We start from the raw sequence: 22,998 nt of genomic DNA on the forward strand, positions 1-22,998 counted from the left end.
AGTGTGTGTGTGAAGGTGTGTGAAGGTGTGACAGGAACCAACCTCATCTCGATGACCTCCATGTGACTCTCCTCATATTTCCTCTTCCACTCGTTGGCCTCGATCTCCTTGGTGATTATCTGCATACAGAGACAGAATGCTGTTGAAGGACACACACACACAGTACAGTCCATACACAGAGTGCACAGTGTGACATCTGTGCATCTGCGTTATTATGTATAACAGCAAACAACAGTTAATACCTAGTTCAAAATACCATCGCTAGTAATCAAATTTGTTATAGTTTGCTGCATTGAAGCATGAAATAAAATATGTAGAAATAAGATAAAATAAGTTTTATCAGCTGGTCTTCCAGAGGTTTAATCACAAGGAAGCAAATACTCAAGTCCTCCAAGTCTCTTTGAATGTAAGTGTCACACACACACACACACACACACACACACACACACACACACACACACACACACACACACACACACACACACACACACACACCCTTTGTATGTAAGTGTCATCTTAGAGAATAATAAGCAGGAACATATTGTGTTTTCTGTTGAAGGCACATGCAGTCAATACGGAAAATTCTGTATCGGACACAAAATGTTGGCGCATTATGAAAAGGCCTTATGGCTGGTGTTGGTGACGCTATTGCATCATTCGCACCGTGCGCAGGCCGCATTCACAGAACTACACTCCAGCCTTAACAAACTCACAGTCCCTTAAGTGTATATTAGGATTAGGCTTACAGTAATGTCCTGTATGAGTAATCCCCACAGGAACACTCTCTTGAGAATGTCAATGCTGAATGTGTGTGTGTGTGTGTATGTGTGTGTGTGTGTGTGTGTGTGTGTGTGTGTGTGTGTGTGCATCCTAGACCAGAGGCTGAAGAGGGCTTTTGTGGAACATCCTACTGCATCTTACAGTATAATGCATATTTTCAGTGTCCATGCTAGTTTTGGTTGTAAATACAAGTCTGACTGGTTACTTATAGTAGTCCTCCCCTACAGTTTTAAGATCACGGATGGACATGGTGTTGGGTTAATGGGGGCTACTGCAGTTAATCTAGACAATATGGGGTCATGGTGGCTACTGCTTCTACTGCTTCTAGACAATATGGGGTCATGGTGGCTTCTGCTTCTAGACAATATGGGGTCATGGTGGCTTCTGCTTCTAGACAATATGGGGTCATGGTGGCTACTGCTTCTGAGAGAAGGAGAGCCACCTGACCAGCCAGGGAAGTTACTGACCTCCTCTCGGATGAGTGTGAGCACAGCTGCTTTGTCCATCTCACTCAGGGGTATGGAGTCCAGACCAGGACTTCCTTTCTCCATGAGGTAATTTCCTGTCTTCCCCAGGCAGTGTGTCTTTATGGGCTCGTCGCTCTGTATGTGGAAAAACAGGGAAGTTTGCTTAAGACTGGCACACATCACACAACCTGAACAACCTGAGCAATAATATCATACACACACACACACACACACACACACACGCCTCAGGCACTCAAAAGTAGGTCACAAAAACTTCATGAGATTGCACTCTAACCAGCATCAAGGCTCTTAACAACTGAGTTTTACTTTCAGTGTTTATAAAATGCAGTCCCTATGGGACTATGCAGGCAATGAAACACAATACCCCACATCATGTTTTATTTCTGCAAAATGCAATAATTGCAATCGTTCTGGGAAAGTGAGATATAAAATGTGTCAAATAATAAGCAGCTTTTTGTTCTTTGTTTGGTATGATGTGACTGTGAACTCTAACTTTCTCTCTCTCTCTCTCTCTCTCTCTCTCTCTCTCTCTCTCTATTCTTCTTCTCTTCTCATTACTTCTCATTATTAATCTCTTGAACACTCTTCTGATCCAGCATTCGGCCTTCACGTGTCCTTGGGCAGATTATGAAAACTCTAATCCTCTTTAAGATGATACTCATATCATACTGTCTACAGTGACACAAATGGTATGGAGACTGTGTGTGTGTGTGTGTTTGTGTTTTGAAAGCTACAGTTCTGGTAAAGGACCTGATGGCTGTATGGTATGACAACCTGTAAATCTTTAACACTTGCTTTATTCCTTCTTTGATGTCCATTATAGACATCTTTTTGGGACAGTTTAAGTCAGATCTCATCACTTACGGGGCTGCAAGAGTCTTTCTCATCAAAGTGGTCGGTTATCCCATCTTCAAGGTCTGCAAGGAAGGGGGGCAGAGGGAGAGAGAGAGAGAGAGAGAGAGAGAGAGAAAGAAGAAAAGAGAAGGAGGGGCAAGAGAGGAGAGAGGGGGGGGCAGATTAGCATTGGCCCTCCCTTACGGTGTCTCTTAGAAGACACTTCAAGGATGGTACCATAACAAAGAGTCTCTTGACTCTGAAACAGTTATCTTGAGAGCTAGAAATAGGATGTGACTGTCTGCTAATGAGTGTGCGTGTGTGTGCGTGTGTGTGCGTGCGTGTCTGTGTGCGTGCGTGCACACTGCAGCAACCTCTGACAGAGTTGCATTAAGCCTGACTATGATGAGTTCACACACTGGATTATGTTGTGAGACAACTGTGCTTCTCCCAACAGCCACCAGAGGGCAGTAGTTGCTAAGATGCTGATTTGTTTATTTATTTTTTGTTATTTGTACATTTGGACCTGACTGACCTGAGACCAGGATTCATCTGCAGTTCACTCCTCTATCAAAGCCCACAGCAGACCCTGGGTCTGCACCAGAACTTTCTCTCAGACCTTACAGACATGTAATGCGATGAACTGAAGACTGGACGCTAACGCTGACATATGAATGAACAGAGAGGCAGGACCCCCACAAAAGCCCATGCACATCTGAGGGGGGTTGGAGTCACTCTTTAAGTTTCTCCCTTCTGTCTCTTTCTGTGTGTGTGTGTGTGTGTGTGTGTGTGTGTGTGTGTGTGTGTGTGTGTGTGTGTGTGTGTGTGTGTGTGTGTGTGTACAGTATGTATATGCATACCAGATCCTCAATGTTTGTATCGGTACATTGTTTACATAATGTTCACGTGCGCGCATATGTGAGTGTACGTATGCACACATTCCCGTGTGTGTGTATGTATGTCTGTGTGTGTGTGTATGTGTATGTGTGTGTGTGTGTGTGTGTGTGTGTGTGTGTGTGTGTGTGTGTGTGTGTGTGTGTGTGTGTGCGCGCGTGTGTGTGTGTATGTGTGTGTGCAGTGTCCCCGCATCTGTTCTGCCAACCCCATTTGGTCTCTCTCATCTCATGTTGTGCAGTAGTATTAGTGGAGGAGCCCGCTGGCCTGCTGGCCTGTGCTGCTACACTCTGCAGTGCTGTTAGCTGGGCCAAATCAAAGGGGACTATTTGCCCAGTCTGCCTCTTCAACAAGAACAGAGAGCCTATTCACCTCTTACCGTCCAGAGAGAGATAGAGTGATAGAGACAGAAAGAGAGAGAGAGAGAGCGAGAGAGACAGAAAGAGAGAGACAGAGAAAGGGGGGGACAGGGAGAGACAGAGAGATAGAGAGGGGGGAGATGGAAAGAGATCGAGAAAGAGAGAGACAGAGAGAGGGGGGGTGAGAGATAGAGATATAGAGAGGGAGAGAGATAGATAGAGAGGGGGTGATGGAGAGAGAGAATAATGGGTCACATAAGAGGCCGGTTCTGTGTAGGCTTCTGTTTGCATAATGGACTGGAACAGACCATCAGAACCTCCCGCTGAACAAAGAACCGTGTGTGTGGATTCGCCTCGCACCCAACTGTCTCAGTAAGGGAGTGTGTGTGTGTGTGTGTGTGTGTCTCAGTAAGGTAGTGTGCGTGTGTTTGTCTCAGTAAGGGAGTGTGGAGAAAGCCCCTAGACTAATGGCCTAAAGTTCTACTAAAAACTTTTACTTGACAGCTAGAAATATTGCTTGGATAGAATCCTAAGAAGGGGTTCTACGTAGATGCCTTATGGGTTCCACTGAAACAGCCTGGATAGAATCCTTACAAGACGTTCTACGTAGATGCTTTACATGTTCCACCAAAACCCTCTGGATAGAATGTAGGGGTTCTACAGTACGTAGACGTGTTCTGGGTTCCACTGAAACCCTCTTCCATCATGTGGAGACCTGGACATGCTCTGGGCTGGGATTGTACTGAGCATGCTCAGTAGTGTAATGACCGAGAGGATGTGTGTTTCATGAGTGCATAGGGATGACGTCAGTGATAATGACCAGTAGGGATGACATCAGTGATAATGACCAGTAGGGATCACATCAGTTATAATGACCAGTAGGGATGACATCAGTGATAATGACCAGTAGGGATGACATCAGTTATAATGACAAGGCAGGGATATCAGTGATAATGACCAGTAGGGATGACATCAGTTATAATGACCCGCAGGGACATCAGTGATAGTGACCACAAGCCAGTGAGTGCGCTGAGGAATGAGTCTGTCCACTCACCGGTAACCGTTTTGGTCTTGCCACCTGAAGAGCCTTTGGAGCAGTCGGACAGCTCGCTCTCCAGCTCCCCCTTGTGGCTCTTGGCGGTGGAGGCCAGCTTCTCCTCGTCAGTGGCGTGGCGGACCCGGTGGGTGATCTCGGGCACCTGGCTCTCCTCAGAACCCTCCTCCTGATGGGTCGCACAGCACCACAACAAAACAGAGATGGCTCTTAAACTGGCTGTTAAATTCTAATTCAATTCTTGAATTCCACTTGCATTTCAATTGAGGTAGCAAACAGGAAGCAGAATTGCAATTCGAATTGTGCACAACCCCGGTTACAGGAGGGTCAGGAAAAGGGTTCATGTCCTAATTACGCTTCAGGCCACATGAGTTTGTCATCCTGACCATTATATACAAACAAATTCAACTAAGAATAAACTAAAACGGCCCCAGCCGTGGCGCAACTGGCTGGGGCACCTGCACCGCACGCCGGCGACCCGGGTTTGATTCCCGCCCCGTGGTCCTTTCTGGATTCCACCCCTGCTCTCTCTCCCATTCACTTCCTGTCACTCTCCACTGTCCTATCATTAAAAGGCATAAAAAGCCCCAAAAAATATACATAAAAAAAACATAAACTAAAACATATTCATCTAGAGGATTAACTAACACATATCCAGAAAATATGGGATCTGTTGATGTTGTATTTTGATTTCTCAGATAATACACGGCTCTGCCCACCAGGCACAGTTGCTTTACCTGAAGTGAGCGCTACACAGAGTGGGAATTGCTCCCTCTCTTAACCTCATCCTCCATTTTTTATGTTTTTAATGGCAGTATGTGGGTGGTGTTGGGGACACTCATATGCCCCCCCCCTCTCTTTCCCTGTTTCTCTCTGTCTTCCGACTGATCAGGCAGCCATCCAACCCTGAGCAATAACACACATGTAGGGAGCACTCCATCTGCTTCGACAGGGAATGTGTGTGTGTGTGTGTGTGTGAAATAGGTTGTTTTTGCATGTGTGTGTGTGTGTGTTTGTGTGTCTGTGTGTGTGTGTGTGTGTGTGTGTGTGGGGGTGTGTGTGTGTGTGTGTGTCTGAAAATAGGTTGTTTTTGCATGCGTGTGTGTTTGTGTGTGTGTGTGTGTAGTTGTCTGCATGCTTCCTTGCAGGTCCATCCACAAGTGCATCCATGTGAAATATCGATGCATATGCAAATACATTCTCTCTCTCTGTCTTACTTATCTTGTCTTCCTGTGTGTGTGTGTGTGTGTGTGTGTGTGTGTGTGTCTGTGTGTGTGTGTGTGTCTGTGTGTGTGTGTGTGTGTGTGTGTGTGTGTGTGTGTCTCCTCCAGGGCAGCTTCCACGGTGTGTGTGTGCACGAGGCAGAGCCACACTCTGAGGCATGTGAGCTCAGCTAAGTCACATGACCTGGACTAGCTGCCAGAAACAGCCACAGTTCTGCTGTGTGTGTGTGTGTGTGTGTGTGTGTGCTCTGCTGTGTGTGTATGTGTATGTGTGTGTGTGTGTGTGTGTGTGTGTGTGTGTGTGGGTGTGTGTGTGTGTGTGTGTGTGTGTGTGCGCTATGCTGAGTCATATAAACAGTCTCTCCATCTCTCTTACCTATCTCTCCATCTCTCATCTGTTTGTCTCCCCCAATCTCCTACGCTTTCCTGAACGGTGTGTGTGTGTGTGTGTGTGTGTGTGTGTGTGTGTGTGTGTGTGTGTGTGTGTGTGTGTGTGTGTGTGTGTATGTGTGTATGTCCTCTGCTGTGTCTTATTGTGTGTGTGCTCTGCTGTGTGTGTTTGCGTGTGTGTGTGTGTGTGTGTGCATGTGTGTGCTCTGCTGTATCTTAATGTGTGTGTGTGTGTGTGTGTGTGTGTTTTGCTGTATCTTATTGTGTGTGTGCTCTGCTGTGTGTGTGTGTGTGTGTACTCTGCTGTATCTTATTGTGTGTGTGCTCAGTTGTGTGTGTGTGTATATGTGTGTGTGTGTGTGTGTGTGTGTGTGTGTGTGTGTGTGTGTGTGTGTGTGTGTGTGTGAATGTCTTCAGCACTGCATTGCTGGTAATCCAGTGCACTGATCCACTCTTTGGGAAGCGGACGTGAATGTGTGTGTGTGTGTGTGTGTGTGTGTTTTTAAGGGGCTGTGCTGAGTCACAGTAGCAGTAGCAGCAGTGCATGATGGGAGCTGGTCTGAGCTGACTGCTGCACTGATCCACTGCGTCACCCACTTTTCCTCCACATGGACCAGCACTCTCCCTCTGTCCTCCTTCTCTCTCTCCCTCTCTGTCCTCCTTCTCTCATTCTCTCTCTTCCTCTCTGTCCTTCTTTCTTTTTCTCTCTCCCTCCCAGTCCTTCTCTCTTTTTCTCTCCTTCTCCCTCTCTATCCTCCTCTCTCTCCCCTCTCTGTCCCCCTCTCATTCTCTCTCTCCCACTCTGTCCTCCTTGCCTCATTCTCTCTCTCCCTCTCTGTCCTCCTTGTCTCATTCTATCTCTCCCTCTCTGTCCTCCTTCTCTCATTCTCTCTCTCCCTCTCTCCTTTCTCCCCTCTCAATCTCTCCTGCCTATTTCCTCTGCCTATCTGCCTATTTCCTCTGTCCTCTCACAGACTCATTCTCCCTCTCTATCTTTCCCTCTCTCTGTCCTCTCACAGACTCATTCTCCCTCTCTATCTTTCCCTCTCTCTGTCCTCTCACAGACTCATTCTCCCTCCCTCTATCTTTCTCTCTCTCCCCCTCTCTCTCTCTTTTCTGCACCCTGCACTCCTTCCCTCTCTCTCTAACAGTATAAGTGCACAAGTGACTGTGTTTGTTTAAAGGACAGTATTGTGTGTGTACATTCTCCTCTCCCATTCTATGGGTGCATGAATGACTGTGTGTGTGTGTGTGTGTGTGTGTGTGTGTGTGTGTGTGTGTGTGTGTGTGTGTGTGTGTGTTTGAGTGTGTGTTGTGTGTGTGTGTGTGTGTGTGTGTGTGTGTGTGTGTGTGTGTGTGTTTGAGTGTGTGTAATGTGTGTGTGTGTGTGTGTGTGTGTGTGTGTGTGTGTGTGTGTGTGTGTGTGTGTGTGTTCATGTACTGTACACAGCAATTTACGTAATCCCTTACCTGATTGCACACATCCAGGACCAAGGCCTGATGATTATCATACTTCTTCACTTTGCATGAGTTCCTGGAGGGGTGAAGGCACAAGCCAAAGTCATTACATTTGCTTTAAAACAGATATAGAATTCAGTTAAAACATAATATGCTAGTATTCTCTTCTGAGTCTGAATGAGTGTTTCCTAATGCTACTCTATACTGATGATGTGATGCTGTTCTAAATTATCAATATTTCCTAATGCTACTCTTTACTCATAGGAAACAGTAAATGCAAATCACTGGTCATTCGGAGATGTATGATAAATTGCATGTTGTGCAGCAACCTCCTTTAATGACATTCAGGAGTGGCGCTGAGACTCTGAGCGCTCTGTATAAAATCATTAACTACTGCCCTAAGGGACGAGGCGATCAATTCTATACAGAAACACATCCACAAATCAAATCAAAACAAAAACGATGGCCTGCTTTAACACCCCCCTCTTCTCTCCTAACATGGTGCAGCCCTGTTGGCTTTCAAGCAGTAACCCAGTTTCAGAAGCCATGCCATGAGAGCGACAGATAGGCAGAGGAAGAGCAAGAGGGAGGGAGGGATGGAGAGAGAGAAGCATAAGGAGAGGAGAGACGGAGTACTTACAACAGAAAACAGAGAAACTGGACTTGCTCTGTGGTCCTGAAGAGACAACACAGGAAGGCAAGCAGAGCACGGGAGAGAGAGAGAGAGAGAGAGAGAGAGAGAGAGAGAGAGAGGGAGAAGTAGAGAGAGAGGGAGAGAGGAAGGGAGAGAGGGAGAAGTAGAGAGAGAGGGAGAGAGGAAGGGAGAAAGAGAGAGAGAGAAATAAGAGATATAGAGAGAGGAAGTGGAAGAGAGCAAGAGCAAAGGGATGGATGGACCATTAGATGTTAGAGAAAGAGGAGTATGAGAGGAGAAAGAGAAGAGGGAGGGAGGGAAGAAAGAAACAAGAAGAGGTGTGTGAGTGTGTGAGCTCAACAGCGCAGCACACACTAGCTAGTTAGGAGTTAGTCTGAGGGAGGAGATGGACACACTAGCTAGTTAGGACTTAGTCTGAGAGAGGAGATGGACACACTAGCTAGTTAGGAGTTAGTCTGAGGGAGGAGATGGACACACTAGCTAGTTAGGAGTTAGTCTGAGGGAGGAGATGGACACACTAGCTAGTTAGGAGTTAGTCTGAGGGAGGAGATGGACACACTAGCAGCAGTTGGGAGTTAGTCAGAGGGAGGAGATGGAAGACTTTTGCCAGAGCCCTGCTGGCCACAGGGGGAGGAAAATGAAGCAGGGCGCCTCCCGCACCCCCCCCACCCCCCCAGCAGAATTGGGCCACAGAGCGATAAATAAAATCCCTCAGCTGCACCCTCAGCTCTTTGGGAACGCAAGACTTCTCAGAAGGACTGGCTGTTTCTCCACAGGGAAAAAAGTTCAGGGAACAGAAGCCGTTTGATTAAAAAAAGGCCGGGACAGTAAGTCAAACATACTCCATCATTTCCACCATCTTTCCAGCCAGGAGGGATTAGCAGCAGTGACCACAGTTATGTGTGGTATGTTGCATGTGTGGTCAACAACAAATGGCTTCAGATTAGATGGGAGATCAGTGGAGGAGAATCTGTTCATATCCCCTCATAAACACAAAACAGTCATGAAGGACAAGCACAGACAGCAGAGAGACAAAGCCAAACACAACTACACCACACAGATGGAAAACATGCTGATGTAGCTAACGGGCTTAGGATGGGACGGACACACTCACGTGATAATCCTGTCTTTGCTCTTCTTCGGAGACTGACGTGCTTTCCTGTCCTCCTCTAGGGGGCAGTCTAGTTTCGCTTTGGCCGGCTTCTCTGCCAGCCGGTCAGTGTCGGACAGGTCACCGGCGCCCCCTAGTGTCTTGGAGGGCTTAAAGGGGTCCACAGAGTCATCGAAATTGTCCGGGTCGAAGGTGTAGCCGCCCTTGGGGAGCACGGGGGAGCTGTTCATCTTGGCGCCCCCACCGAAGGGGTTGAAGTTGGGGTCGTCCCACTGGCTGGGGTCGAAGCTGTAAGAGGTTTTGGGAATGGGGATGTCGTCCAGGTTTTGGGGTGCAGTGGACCCAACGGCTGACGCTGGCGCCAGTTGAGAGGACGAGGAGTCTGCGGCGGGTTCCGCAGCGACAGTTTCGGTCACTTTCGACCTGGATTTCCTGGATGAGGGCAACTTACTCACCGGCTTCTTACCCAGCTTCCTTGGCGGAGCCTTCTTCAGCTCGCTGTCACTCAAGCCAAACTCCATTTTTACTGGCTGAGCGTCCTGTGGGGCCACCTCAGAGGGCTCGGCTTCTGGCTCTGATTGGCTAACCGTGGCACAGGGGGGCTGGGAGCTCTGCAGTTTGGACCCTCCACTTTTGAAAGGGTCGAAGTTCTCGTCGCAGAGCTCCGGGTCAAAGGCGTAGTCAGCCTGAGGAGCTGGCGGTTCATCGTCCACTTCAGAAGGGTCCGGGGCATTATGGGAGGTCCTCATCTTCAGAGATGGGGGTCTGGCTTTGCGTGACCTGGGCTGTGATTTTGTGGAGCCTTTGGCCAGGAGTCCATTACACAGCTCATCACTCCTCTCCAGTGCCCCTTCACCATCAGAACCTATGGGAGGTTCTACCGGCTCCACCACCATGGTGTGATTCTGGGTCAAGGGCTGTTCCACCTCAGCAGAACCGTCCAGCAGGCCCGAGAGAGCAGAACCAGCCGGTGGAACCGAAAGAGGCTCATCCTTCTTGGAGTTCTGATTCTGGTCCAGACGGGCCTTCGGAACCTCAGCAGTGCCCTGGGTCATCTGCCCCTCATCCTCCAGTGAAGGATCTGATGGACACAGAACAGAGCTGGGGTTACAGAACAGTCAGGACAAGCGTGTGTGTGCATGGTCAGAGTATGGGAAACCACTCAACTTACGAGAGAGAGAGAGAAAGAGTGAGAGAGAGAAAGAGAGGGAAAGGGAGAGAGAGAGAGAGAAAGAACGCTATTACTGCCCTTTTTTCTTTTTTCATTCTTTCATTACTCTTAAATCCATATTAATGTAAAGTTGATACTTAACATGTTATCCCTGTAGCTTTGGCAACAATGACTTTATTCATTCATGCCAATAAAGCACCATTTGATTTGATTTGATTATTTGATTTGATTAGAGAGAGACAGACAGTGAGAGAGAGAGACAAAGAGAGAGAGAGAGAGAGAAAGAGAGAGAGAAAGAAAGACAGGGTGAGAGAGAAAGAGAGAGGGTGAGAGAGACAGAGAGAGAGAGGGAGTGAGACAAAGAGAGAGGAAGAGAAGGCATAAATTGGAGAGAAAGGGACTAAGGCACGGAAAGTAAACACACTTCCAAAAGGCTAACCTTTACAGGAGAACACACTGCTTCATGCTCGCCAATCAAATTTCTATTTTATTCACGCCTGCCGATCCAGATCCAGTCCTCGCCATGACCTTTAATGTCACCCTCCGTTCTTGTGATTCTAAGTATTTTTTACGTCATAATACATAACTGGACCCTTCCAATTTGTGCAAGCAATGGACGCATTCTGTTGCTTCCTCGTCTGAAAAGACAACATCCTTTGTATTGTTTGGCCTTAACGTCTTCCAAGGCAAAACCTCCCTTGAAAGTCGTGGCCAGGATATCGCATCATTCAGGATGTCCACCCTGTTCAACAATAGCCCTTTCAGTCCACTTGCCTCAAGACATCAGAATCTCGCACTGAGCTCGAGCTCTGTCATCACTATTCCTCATGGCTAAGGCATGTGACGACGGCGTGAGAGAGAACAGGCCTGGTGAAGCTAACGTCTGCTGGACTAGAGATCGGTCAGGGGCCAGTACAACCATTAAAGCTGTTTCTTCAGATGTTGCACATGACGTGAATGGCAATAGCGGCTGTCATCGTCGGAGTTTTTGCAGTGCAGCTTGTTGCTAGGTGACAGGAGAAGACTGGGTCTATTTATACACCAGTAAAGAGCTATGTTCTGTGTCGGAGATTTCATAGTGCCTCTCGCTAATTCCTTCTCTAAATATTTACAGATGAAGAGTGTCTCCAATGGCCACATATTTGCTCTGTTATTATGGTCAGTTGTGTGATGCGTGGCTGTGTGGACCGGACTCATGAGGTGTTAACGAACGTGCAAGCGGAGCAAATGTAAGTGGGTACTGAGACACAAACACAACACACGCGCACATACACACACATGCACGCACACACGCACACACACACACACACAGACACACACACACACACACACACACACAAACACACACACACACACACACACTGTACACACACATACAGTATGCATGCACACACACACACACACACGCACGCACACACGCACACACACTCACACACACATGCATACACACACATGCACGCCCACACACACATACTCACACATGCATGCACACACACACGCACACACACACACACACACACACACACAGAGCAAATGTCCGTGGGCACTGAGACACGTCAGTGGGCTCAGTGGTGCACAGAGCTTGCAGCATGTACGAAAATGCCAGTGGGATTCACAACATGTGAATCTCACACCGTTCCAGAGTGCTCTTCTCTCAATCTCATTCTCTCTCTTTCTCTCAGTGTCTCCCTCTGACTTTCTCTCTCTTTCACACACACACACACACACACACACACATATACACACACGTACACACGCACAAATGCACACACATGCGCACACACACATACTTTCTCTCTCTCTCTGTTTCTGTCTCTCTAATTAACCTCTGACTTTCTCTCCCTCTCTTTTTTCACCCATCTCTCTTTACATCCTTTCCCTCTCTCTCTCTCTCTGTCTCCCTCTCTCTTTCTCTCCCCTCCATAATTACACCCCCTCCCCTCGCCAAGCTTAAGTACTGTAAGTGCAGGATAACATCAAGGGTACCTTTCACAGCCTTTGTCAGCATTTTGTGGTCTGCTTGGGCTATGCCTTCTTCTGCTGCGGTAAGGTTATGCTACTCGTTTTCAAGGCTGTGTTTAGACACAACATACACACACACACATAGACACACACACACACACCCATATATATATATATATATATATATATATATATATATATATATATATATATATATATATATACACACACACACACACACACACACACACACATACACTGTAAGTCTACTCCCTTTGAAGTCTGTTGTGCTTTGCATTGATAAGGAACACAAAACAATTTGAGTCCTTGGTGAACTTGCGCTGCGACTACAGCACTTGGTCTCGGCCTGCCCACCAAAGAGAGATAACTCATCTCCGCTCTGCTCCAGTATTTAGACTTGGGAAGCAGAACGGCTGGTTCTCCTCCCTGGAGGCTCTTATCCAGGCTGCCAGTCTCCATACACAGTGCCATTGCAAAGGAACATTTCCATTTAAAGTCACCCACTGTTACAGCAACACAGACACGATGATGCCTCAGCCCTGACCATTCCCCTCAAGGCTACCAAACAAGTTCACAACAAAAGAGCCAACAAGGCTACCAAACATGTTCACAGCACAAAGCCTCAACAAGGCTAACAAACATGTCCACAGCACAAATCACCAACAAGGCTACCAAACATGTTCACAGCACAAAGCCTCAACAAGGCTAACAAACATGTCCACAGCACAAATCACCAACAAGGCTACCAAACATGTTCACAGCACAAAGCCTCAACAAGGCTAACAAACATGTCCAAAACTCAAAGCCTCATCAAGGCTAACACACATAAACACAAAACACTAACAAGGCCAACGAATATATCCTATATACACAAAGCCTAAAAAAAGACAACATGATGTTCTCTGAAGCATGCTGTTGGTTACATAACAACAACAAACAGGCACAGTGACTAATGCAAGAATCATGTGTGGGTGTGTGTGTGTGTGCTTGTGGCGGGCGTTGATGAGATGGAATGATGTGTGTTTGTGTCGGGGCGCTGATGAGATGAGATGCCGCCATGTTGGGCTGTGTTTACATCCGTCTTCACACAGGTCAGATGAGGCTGGGTGTCACACCCTCAAAAATGAATCCCCATGCCACCTCTCACACAGTTCAGAGGAAGCTCTGGTGTCACTAAACACTCCATGTAGCACTTCACACACAGCCTGTAGCTTGGTGTCACGCTAAAATGACTCCCCATGTAGCACGCCTTCACACAGTTCAGAGGAAGCTTGGTGTCACGCTAAAATGACTCCCCATGTAGCACGCCTTCACACAGTTCAGAGGAAGCTTGGTGTCACGCTAAAATGACTCCCCATGTAGCACGCCTTCACACAGTTCAGAGGAAGCTTGGTGTCACGCTAAAATGACTCCCCATGTAGCACGCCTTCACACAGTTCAGAGGAAGCTTGGTGTCACGCTAAAATGACTCCCCATGTAGCACGCCTTCACACAGTTCAGAGGAAGCTTGGTGTCACGCTAAAATGACTCCCCATGTAGCACGCCTTCACACAGTTCAGAGGAAGCTTGGTGTCACGCTAAAATGACTCCCCATGTAGCACGCCTTCACACAGTTCAGAGGAAGCTTGGTGTCACGCTAAAATGACTCCCCATGTAGCACGCCTTCACACAGTTCAGAGGAAGCTTGGTGTCACGCTAAAATGACTCCCCATGTAGCACGCCTTCACACAGTTCAGAGGAAGCTTGGTGTCACGCTAAAATGACTCCCCATGTAGCACGCCTTCACACAGTTCAGAGGAAGCTTGGTGTCACGCTAAAATGACTCCCCATGTAGCACGCCTTCACACAGTTCAGAGGAAGCTTGGTGTCACGCTAAAATGACTCCCCATGTAGCACGCCTTCACACAGTTCAGAGGAAGCTTGGTGTCACGCTAAAATGACTCCCCATGTAGCACGCCTTCACACAGTTCAGAGGAAGCTTGGTGTCACGCTAAAATGACTCCCCATGTAGCACGCCTTCACACAGTTCAGAGGAAGCTTGGTGTCACGCTAAAATGACTCCCCATGTAGCACGCCTTCACACAGTTCAGAGGAAGCTTGGTGTCACGCTAAAATGACTCCCCATGTAGCACGCCTTCACACAGTTCAGAGGAAGCTTGGTGTCACGCTAAAATGACTCCCCATGTAGCACGCCTTCACACAGTTCGTCTTCACACAGGTCAGATGAGGCTGGGTGTCACACTAAAATGAATCCCGATGTAGCACGCCTTCACACAGTTCAGAGGAAGCTTGGTGTCACGCTAAAATGACTCCCCATGTAGCACGCCTTCACACAGCTCAGAAGGAACTCTGTGTCACACTGAAATGATTCCCCCTGTAGCGCACCTTCACACGGCTCAGAAAGAACTCTGTGTCACGCTGAAATGATTCCCCTTGTCCGCCGCTCGCTCTGCGTATCTTTCTCACAGCACAGACAGACAGTAAGGGCAGTCACGCTCCTGACTCTGCTGTCTCTTTATGTAACACAGATCCAGAGAAGCAGCTGACCACACCACTCAGTGACCACAACACGGCCCCTCTAACAGACACGGCACCAGACTCTCACACACACACACAAAAGAACAGGACAAGTAATCAGATGAAATGGACTAAATTTAACGTGGCCTTAACGTGCGGCATGTTCTCTAGCACGCCACGCCCAGGAGCCACAGGACTGTGAGAGCCCGATCGCTGCGGGCAGTTTGTTCCGTCCTGCCCGTCTCTGGGCGTCTGGCACACACAGCGTTGGCACAGGCGCTCTGCTGATGCCGAGCCGTAGCGAAGCAGGGGGGTTATTTTGAAGGGGCAAAGAGCCACATTGTTTGCAGTCTGTTTTGTTGGCACAACTGAGAGCTTTCATCATGAAGCACACTGACGTCACCCTCAAATGAAGTGGCAGGATTATCCTTAATTACACACATAACTGTACAGAGAAGAGATCAAGGCTCACCAAGCACAGAGATAACATGAAATCGGATCTGTGTTCTGTAACTCCATGATAATGACTGTTGCCGTGCAACTGTGTGTGGTGCCTGTGGATGTTCCATTCTATTCATGTGTGTGGTGCTTGTGGAGGTTCTGTTATATTCATGTTGGAACATGAGAGCGGAATAATTTGATGTGGACATAAACTAGGCAGATAGGAATTCGGTCCTCATCTGACCTTGAACTGACCCCGATCTGGCCCCAATCCCATTCCAATATGGCAGGCCAGTGGGCTGTTGAGATGAACTCTGCTCAAGCTGACCTCTCTGCATAGACGGAGCCCCAAGGCCTTTATTATGTCTCTCCATCTGCAGCTGTCTTTCTCTCTGGCCGTGACACGTATCCTCTCTCCGTCCACCGTGGCTATTCCAGCACTCCTCCGCCCACTCTCTCTCTCTCTCTGTCCCCCCGTCTGCCTGACTGAGGGCGAAATACCTGACACAGCATAATGGTATGTCCTGGAGTGTTCTGTGGTTCGAGGTTTGGAGAATAAATTACAACTGTACATTAAGAGGGAGTTTGTGTGTGTGTGTGTGTGTGTGTGTGTGTGTGTGTCTGTGAGAGAGAGAGAGAGAGAGAGAGGGAGAGCGAAAAAGAGAGAAAGTGTTACAGAGTGAGACAGAGAGAGAGAAGACAAACAAAAAGGGTGAAGTAGAGAGAGAGAGAAAAACAGAGAGAAGGAGACAAAGAGAGAGACAGAGAAAGATAGGAAGAGAGATAGAGAGAAAGAGACAAAGAGAGAAAGAGACAGAGAAAGATAGGAAGAGAGATAGAGAGAAAGAGACAAAGAGAGAGAGAGACAGAGAAAGATAGGAAGAGAGATAGAGAGAAAGAGACAGAGAGAGAGGGGGCAGAGAGATGGGAAGAGATAGAGAGAAAGGAGACAAAGAGAGAGAGCAGAGAAAGATGGAAGAGGATAGAGAGAAAAAGACAAAGAGAGAGACAGAGGAAAGGAGGGAAGAGATAGAGAAAGGAGACAGAGAGAGAGACAGAGAAAGATAGGAAGAGAGATAGAGAGAAAGAGACAAAGAGAGAGAGAGACAGAGAAAGATAGGAAGAGAGATAGAGAGAAAGAGACAGAGAGAGAGAGAGAGAGAGAAAGATAGGAAGAGAGATAGAGAGAAAGAGACAGAGAGAGAGAGACAGAGAAAGATAGGAAGAGAGATAGAGAGAAAGAGACAGAGAGAGAGAGAGACAGAAAGAGACGGGAGCGACAGAAAGGAGCGAATGGTGCGTGATCATGTGACGTGACTCCCCTGAGTCCTCTGACCTCCCTATTGACGACTCAAAGCCAAGAGGAGCGACGCTTTTGTTTGCAACCCCCCACACACACACACACACACACACACACACACCACCACCACACACCCCCCGAATTCCAAGCTCGAGGTCGTTCCCACACCCGCCAGAGGCCTTTCTGGGTGACACTGTCCCTCCCTCTCCTCTCTCTCTCTCACTCTCTCTCTCATCTCTCTCTCTCTCTTCCTCCCTCTCTCACACTAATCGCCTCATCTATTAACTCTCTTTCTCACCAAAAAAACTCCAGTTTCTCTCTGCGTCACCATAATACCTGACCAAATGATCAGTGAGTGATTCTAACTGTCTCAGACTTAAACCAGCTCAGCACCACTTCCTTTCACATTACTGTTAGTGTGACCATTTCTTTCTGCTGAGCTGCATCTAATCGGCTAAGTGCAGATGGAATTAATCACTCAGATTCCCTCTGCTGATCATCATGCTAATACAACTTATCTACATGTACTGAGTGATGTCATCCCATAAAGTCTGATTAGTGCAGTTTGCTCCACAGGCCTGAATGATGTACTTTGGCTCTGGCTGTTCTAAGTCCCCAGCATTTTGTCACTGTGCTCAGAGCCCTGAGATTGGTCTTTGTACTCAGAGCCCTGTGATTGGTCCCTGTACTCAGAGCCCTGTGATTGGTCCCTGTACTCAAAGCCCTGTGATTGATTGGTCCTTGTTCTCAGAGCCCTGTGATTGGTCCCTGTACTCAGAGCCATGTGATTGGTCACTGTACTCAGAGCCCTGTGATCGGTCCCTGTACTCAGAGCCATGTGATTGGTCCCTGTACTCAGAGCCCTGTGATTGGTCACTGTACTCAGAGCCCTGTGATTGGTCACTGTTGTGAGCTGGTCACTAAGCTGCGTCTCTCCTCCCCTGTGACAAAGTGGCTGTTTCTCTCCCTCAGAACACAAACAGAGAGCTGAGCCAAGCTGCCCTCCTCAGTGTTCCCCTGGCATGTCTCCATTTAACCCTTTGAGGTTCGGCCAGCACCGAGGCATCCATCCCAGCTCTCTCCTCCTCTCCTCTCCTCTCGCCTCCTCTCCTCTCCTCTCCTCTCCTCTCCCCTCCTCTCCTCTCCCCTCCTCTCCTCTCGCCTCCTCTCCTCTCGCCTCCCCTCCTCTCCCCTCCTCTCCTCTCCTCTGCTCATTTAAGGGGGGCTTCATTTAGAAGCTTTATGGAAGTGCTGCAACTGTTGTTTACGGCTTTTTACGAGGTTTTAATGGGCAGATAAATACCTGAGGTGCAGAAGCAGACAAGGAGGAGGAGGAGGAGGAGGAGGAGGAGGATGTAGAAAGGGAGGAAGAGGAGGAGGAGGCGGCCCAGCTGTTTTCGATTAGCTGTGCTGTGGTACACTTCCTTGAGGTTGGCCACGTGTCAGATGGCACGGGGAGCCTGGGAGAGGCTGAGACAGAGCGCTGCCTGGCTGCCCTGCTGCAGTCGGCCTGTCTGGGAACAGGAGGAGGAGAAGGAGCAGGAGGAGGAGCAGGAGGAGGAGCAGGAGGAAGAGGAGCAGGAGGAGGGGGAGGAGGAGGAGGAGGAGCAGGAGGAGGAGAGGCTACACAGCCAGCCAGGGCTCACAGACTGGAGCAGCTCTGGACTCTCTCACAGTATCAAGCTCTCTGTACTTAAAGAGACCAGCGCACTGTGGGTTAGGGGGGCTTTTTGGTGTGTATTTTTCCATAGATCTGATTTCTTGCCAGGCAAGAGCATTAGATTATTGTGTTGTTGATTATTATGGTGTTGATTTAGAGTGCTGCCTGTTGTGGTTCAGTCAGCTACCAAATACTGACAGTTGGAGTGAAAGCAGTGCAGCAATCAAAACGGTAATAGCTTGTGATTAGCACTTGTCAAAGCAAAATATGAACAGACACACACACACCACACACACAGACACACACACCATACATACACACACACACACACACACACATACACGCACGCACATACACACATACAATAACTAAATATATTACTGTACACACACGTACACACACACACACACACACACCACAGACAATAACTAAAAATACACACACACATACACACTCCCGCACACACACACAGACATAACTACAAACACACACAGACACACACACGTACAGCATGTGCACAGTAAATGCACAGTGGCCGTGTGTTTTTGCTCTCCTTTCTTGTTGCCTTGGTAACAGCCAATGGAATGCATGCGAGTGGAGTGTTCATTGGCTACAGGTGCACTCTGTCACCCATGGAAACACATTCCACACATTGCTCTCATAGCTCTCCTCTCACTTTAGGGAAGAGGGCAACCTGGGGCTGCTCCTCTGGCATGCCCTGTTTGTGCAGCCTACAGGTAACCAGCAGGTATCTGTACACCTGACCGGCAGGTATCTGTACACCTTGCGGCAGCTTCTCCAGTTCCATAGGAGCAGAGGTAGAAGCTGAGTAAAAGCAACAGTAGTAGTCACCGGAGCAGTAGTGTGTTTTGCCGATCGCACCAAAGTGTATTCCACTCTGCTTTGGCCACATAGCTTCATCACTTTCCTTTCCAGTCCAAAAAGGTTTACCTGAAAGACTCGAGCTTGAGTTGAAATCTCTCTCTGGAGTGTCTCAGTCACTGCGCTCTCACCTGGGTGTGTGTGAGCTGTGTAGTGTGTAGCCTGTGTAGTGTGCGGCCTGTAGAATGTGCAGCCTGGGTAGTGTTCTGTTTCTGTGTCTGGCCCAGGTGTGTTTGCTCTTACCGGCTGTGGTCTCCAGCCCTCCACCTGGGAACTTCATGGACGGGTGCACAGGCGTCTCTGCCTCTGGGGTCTCAAAGTGACCCTCCGAATCCGAGCTGCAGAGAGAGAGAGAGAGGAAGAGAGACGAAGAGAGAGAGAGAGAATGAGAGAGATAGAGAGAGAGGAAGAGAGAGATAGAGAGAGAGAGGAAAAGAGACGAAGAGAGAGAGAGAGAATGAGAGAGATATAGAGAGAGAGAGGAAGAGAGAGAGAAGAAGAGAGAGAGGAAGAGTGATAGAGAGTGATAGAGAGAGAGAGAGAGAGAGAGGGAGGAAGAAGACATTTATTATTTTCATCATCATTATCATCATCATCATCATCCTCGCCATCCTAGATCCAGTTGAAAGGCTCTGGAGCAGACCACACCACAGACTTATTGTAGATGCGTCCCCACTGACTGTAGAAGGTTCCCTCCATATATAGCATATTTACACTTCTTTAGCCTGTGTGTGTGTGTGTGTGTGTGTGTGTGTGTGTGTGTGTGTGTGTGTGTGTGTGTAAGTGTGTGTAAGTGTGTGTGTGTGCGTGTGTGTGTGTGTGTGTGTAGTGAACAGAGAACCCCATCCCACCTGTGGGAGGCAGTGTGTGTGCAGAGCCAAACTCCGCTTCCCTACTGCCATGTTTTTCTCATTACAGATGGGCCCTCTGAGTGTTTGTGTTTCCTAATATCAAAAGCAGAATGCTTAGTCTTCAAATGGTGACTTCAGGATGGGAGGGACTGTGTGTGTGTGTGTGTGTGTGTGTGTGTGTGTGTGTGTGTGTGTGTGTGTGTGTGTGTGTGTGTGTGGCCTTGCGTCTGGGATCTGTGCCCATGCCGTTTGTACTGACCACCTGCAGCTCCCACACGCCTGAGGGAGACTGAGGAGCTCTGACACAGGAAGCCCACAAACAACAACCACGGCAACCCCTTACCCATTTCCTCTACTGCAGTGTGATTCAGCTCTCTCTCTCTCACACACACACACACACACGCACACACACACACGCACACACACACACACACATACCCTCCCCCCAGTGTAAGGAAAACCCTTTTGTGTTGAAACGTTCTGAAATGCTACTTTAGCACTCAGAGTGTTTCATCACGTTATGAAACACAACCTTAGCTCTTAATCAGAAGATGATGAGGGCCAGTAAAGAAAGGGCTCGCTAAGGTCAGCAGGGTGGACAGCGCACACACACGCACACACACACACACACACACACACACACACACACTCCTACGGATGGAAGAAACAGATTGAGGAACTTTGTGTTTTTCAAACACATGATTGCAGCAATCCAACCCAGTACTCCCCCACACACACACACACACACACACACACACATATACACACACACACACACACACATACACACACACACACACACACACACACACACACACATATACACACATACACACACACACACACACACATATACACACACACATATATATACACACACACACACACACACACACACATATACACACACACACACACACACACACATACACACACACACACACACACACACACACACACACACACACACACATATACACACACACACACACACACACACACACACACACACACACACACACATATACACACACACACACACACACACACACACACACACACACACACACATATACACACACACACACACACACACATATACACACACACACACACACACACACACACACACACACACACACACACACACACACATACACATGCTCACTCTCTTAACTCTTAGCTCTCTCCTCTTTCCTTCACTCTCTCATACACAGCATACTCATTCTCACTCATCAGTACACATGACACAGAGATACAGGCGCACACACACACACACACACACACACACACACACACACACACACAGCTGCTTCATTCTGCTCTCAGTTCTGACTCATAGAGAGACGAGTCTTTTCCACACGGCACTCAAACCCAGTGTCAAGGAGAACAATGTGTGTGTGTGAAGCGCGCTAGCGTCTGAGGACATCGAGCAAATCACTTTGGCAAATCCATGAGGAGCCTTTGATTTGGTCTGAAAGATATGTCCACACACACACACACACACACAAAGCACAAACTCATCTGTCGACTTCTACATATCCCAAACAAACGCACACCCACACACACAAAGCACGCACACAGCACACACACACACACACACACACACATGGCACACACACAGCACAAACTCAGGATGCCAATGCAACCATGAAAATGAGTCCTTGTGCATGAAGCGGAAAGACACGGTGTGATCTGTTTGATGTGTCCGTCAATGATTAGCAAACACAAACACAAACACATGACACAAACACTAAAAGTAGAACCTCTCCACACGGATGAGAGAGAGAGAGAGACAGATAAGGAGAGAAAGAGGGAGATAGAGAGAGAAAGAGAGACAGAAAAAGATAAGGAGAGAGAGAGTGGGACAGCGAGAGAGAGAGAGAGAGAGAGAGAGAGAGAGAGAAAACAGATAAGGAGAGAGAGAATGGGAGATAGCATTATCAGGGAAGAGGACATGGAGCAAGAGAAACAGAGCTGAGAGGATGTGGATCTGTGATCCGATGCGATGCGTATCTCATGTCAGAGCAGCGGCAGGCTGCTTAGCTCTGGCTACCTGGCATAGCAACTGATGATGTTTATTTCCTCCTTGTGTGGGGAAGAAGGAAGAGGATAGGGGGGGGGGGCTTCTACGCAACATGCGATCACCCTCCAACAACACTCGATGTAAACAAACACCATCCCCAATGCAAACAGCAAGCATTATCCAAATCAAGGGTCATTGGCCAAGATAAATGTTACTTTGCGTAAACAACACCATCCTTCAGGCGGTACTGTCGAGTGTCATGCCTACACATGGCTGCCATCAGGACACAGACACAACAACACAATTTTTACAACAACACAATCTTGAATTTCCCCTGGGGATCAATAAAGTATCTATCTGTCTATCTATCTATCTATCTATCTATCTATCTATCTAACACAACCCCCACACACACACACAACCATAAACACACACACACAATTACAACCACACACATACACACACACACACACACACACACACACACACACACACATATGGGTAGGGTGACTGAAAGGTCGCCATGTTGCCCCACAGCCATCCTGCTTCCGTGTTCCTCCACACCAATTACAGCCTTACTCACAGAGATGTAAACAGACACACACACACACACACACACACACACACACACACACACACTCACACACTTGCCTGAAGCCCTGAGACCTCTCATCGTCGGCCTCGGGTGCGTCCACCTCGCTGGCCTCCTGTGGGGCCTCCTCCCCCTCTCCCGCTCCTCCACGCACTGCTGACCACGTCCACTTGGCCCACGACACGGGCGACAGCCACGACATCTTCACGACAGCCCGCTGCGCTCAGGACCTTGACTTCAGCTCGCACCCTTTCCCTCTGTTTCCCTCTGGCTCCCTCGCTCTCTCTGTCTCTCTCTCCCTCTCTCTCTCTGCCTCTCGCGCTCTCGTC

At 48.2% G+C, this 22,998-nt stretch overlaps 1 protein-coding gene across 4 annotated transcripts in view; it reads right to left on the reverse strand.

Annotated features, from left to right (window-relative positions):
• Positions 1–22,998, reverse strand: part of tacc1 (transforming, acidic coiled-coil containing protein 1) — a 52,431-nt gene that overhangs the window by 5,184 nt on the left and 24,249 nt on the right. For 2 of the 4 annotated variants that reach the window (XM_048258175.1, XM_048258174.1), the window contains exons 2-9: positions 19,444–19,538; positions 9,250–10,327; positions 8,121–8,156; positions 7,493–7,556; positions 4,410–4,578; positions 2,133–2,185; positions 1,248–1,382; positions 43–119 (exon numbers count right to left, since the gene is read on the reverse strand). In XM_048258175.1, coding sequence (XP_048114132.1) covers positions 43–119; positions 1,248–1,382; positions 2,133–2,185; positions 4,410–4,578; positions 7,493–7,556; positions 8,121–8,156; positions 9,250–10,327; positions 19,444–19,480 — 1,649 coding nt within the window. In that variant the 5' untranslated portion in view covers positions 19,481–19,538. Of the gene's footprint in view, positions 1–42; positions 120–1,247; positions 1,383–2,132; positions 2,186–4,409; positions 4,579–7,492; positions 7,557–8,120; positions 8,157–9,249; positions 10,328–19,443; positions 19,539–22,728 lie in introns of all 4 variants that reach the window. The other 2 variants (XM_048258172.1, XM_048258173.1) reach the window with 2 other exon arrangements.

Source organism: Alosa alosa, chromosome 12 (genome assembly GCF_017589495.1).
Source record: "Alosa alosa isolate M-15738 ecotype Scorff River chromosome 12, AALO_Geno_1.1, whole genome shotgun sequence".
In the NCBI taxonomy this organism is placed as follows: domain Eukaryota; kingdom Metazoa; phylum Chordata; class Actinopteri; order Clupeiformes; family Clupeidae; genus Alosa; species Alosa alosa.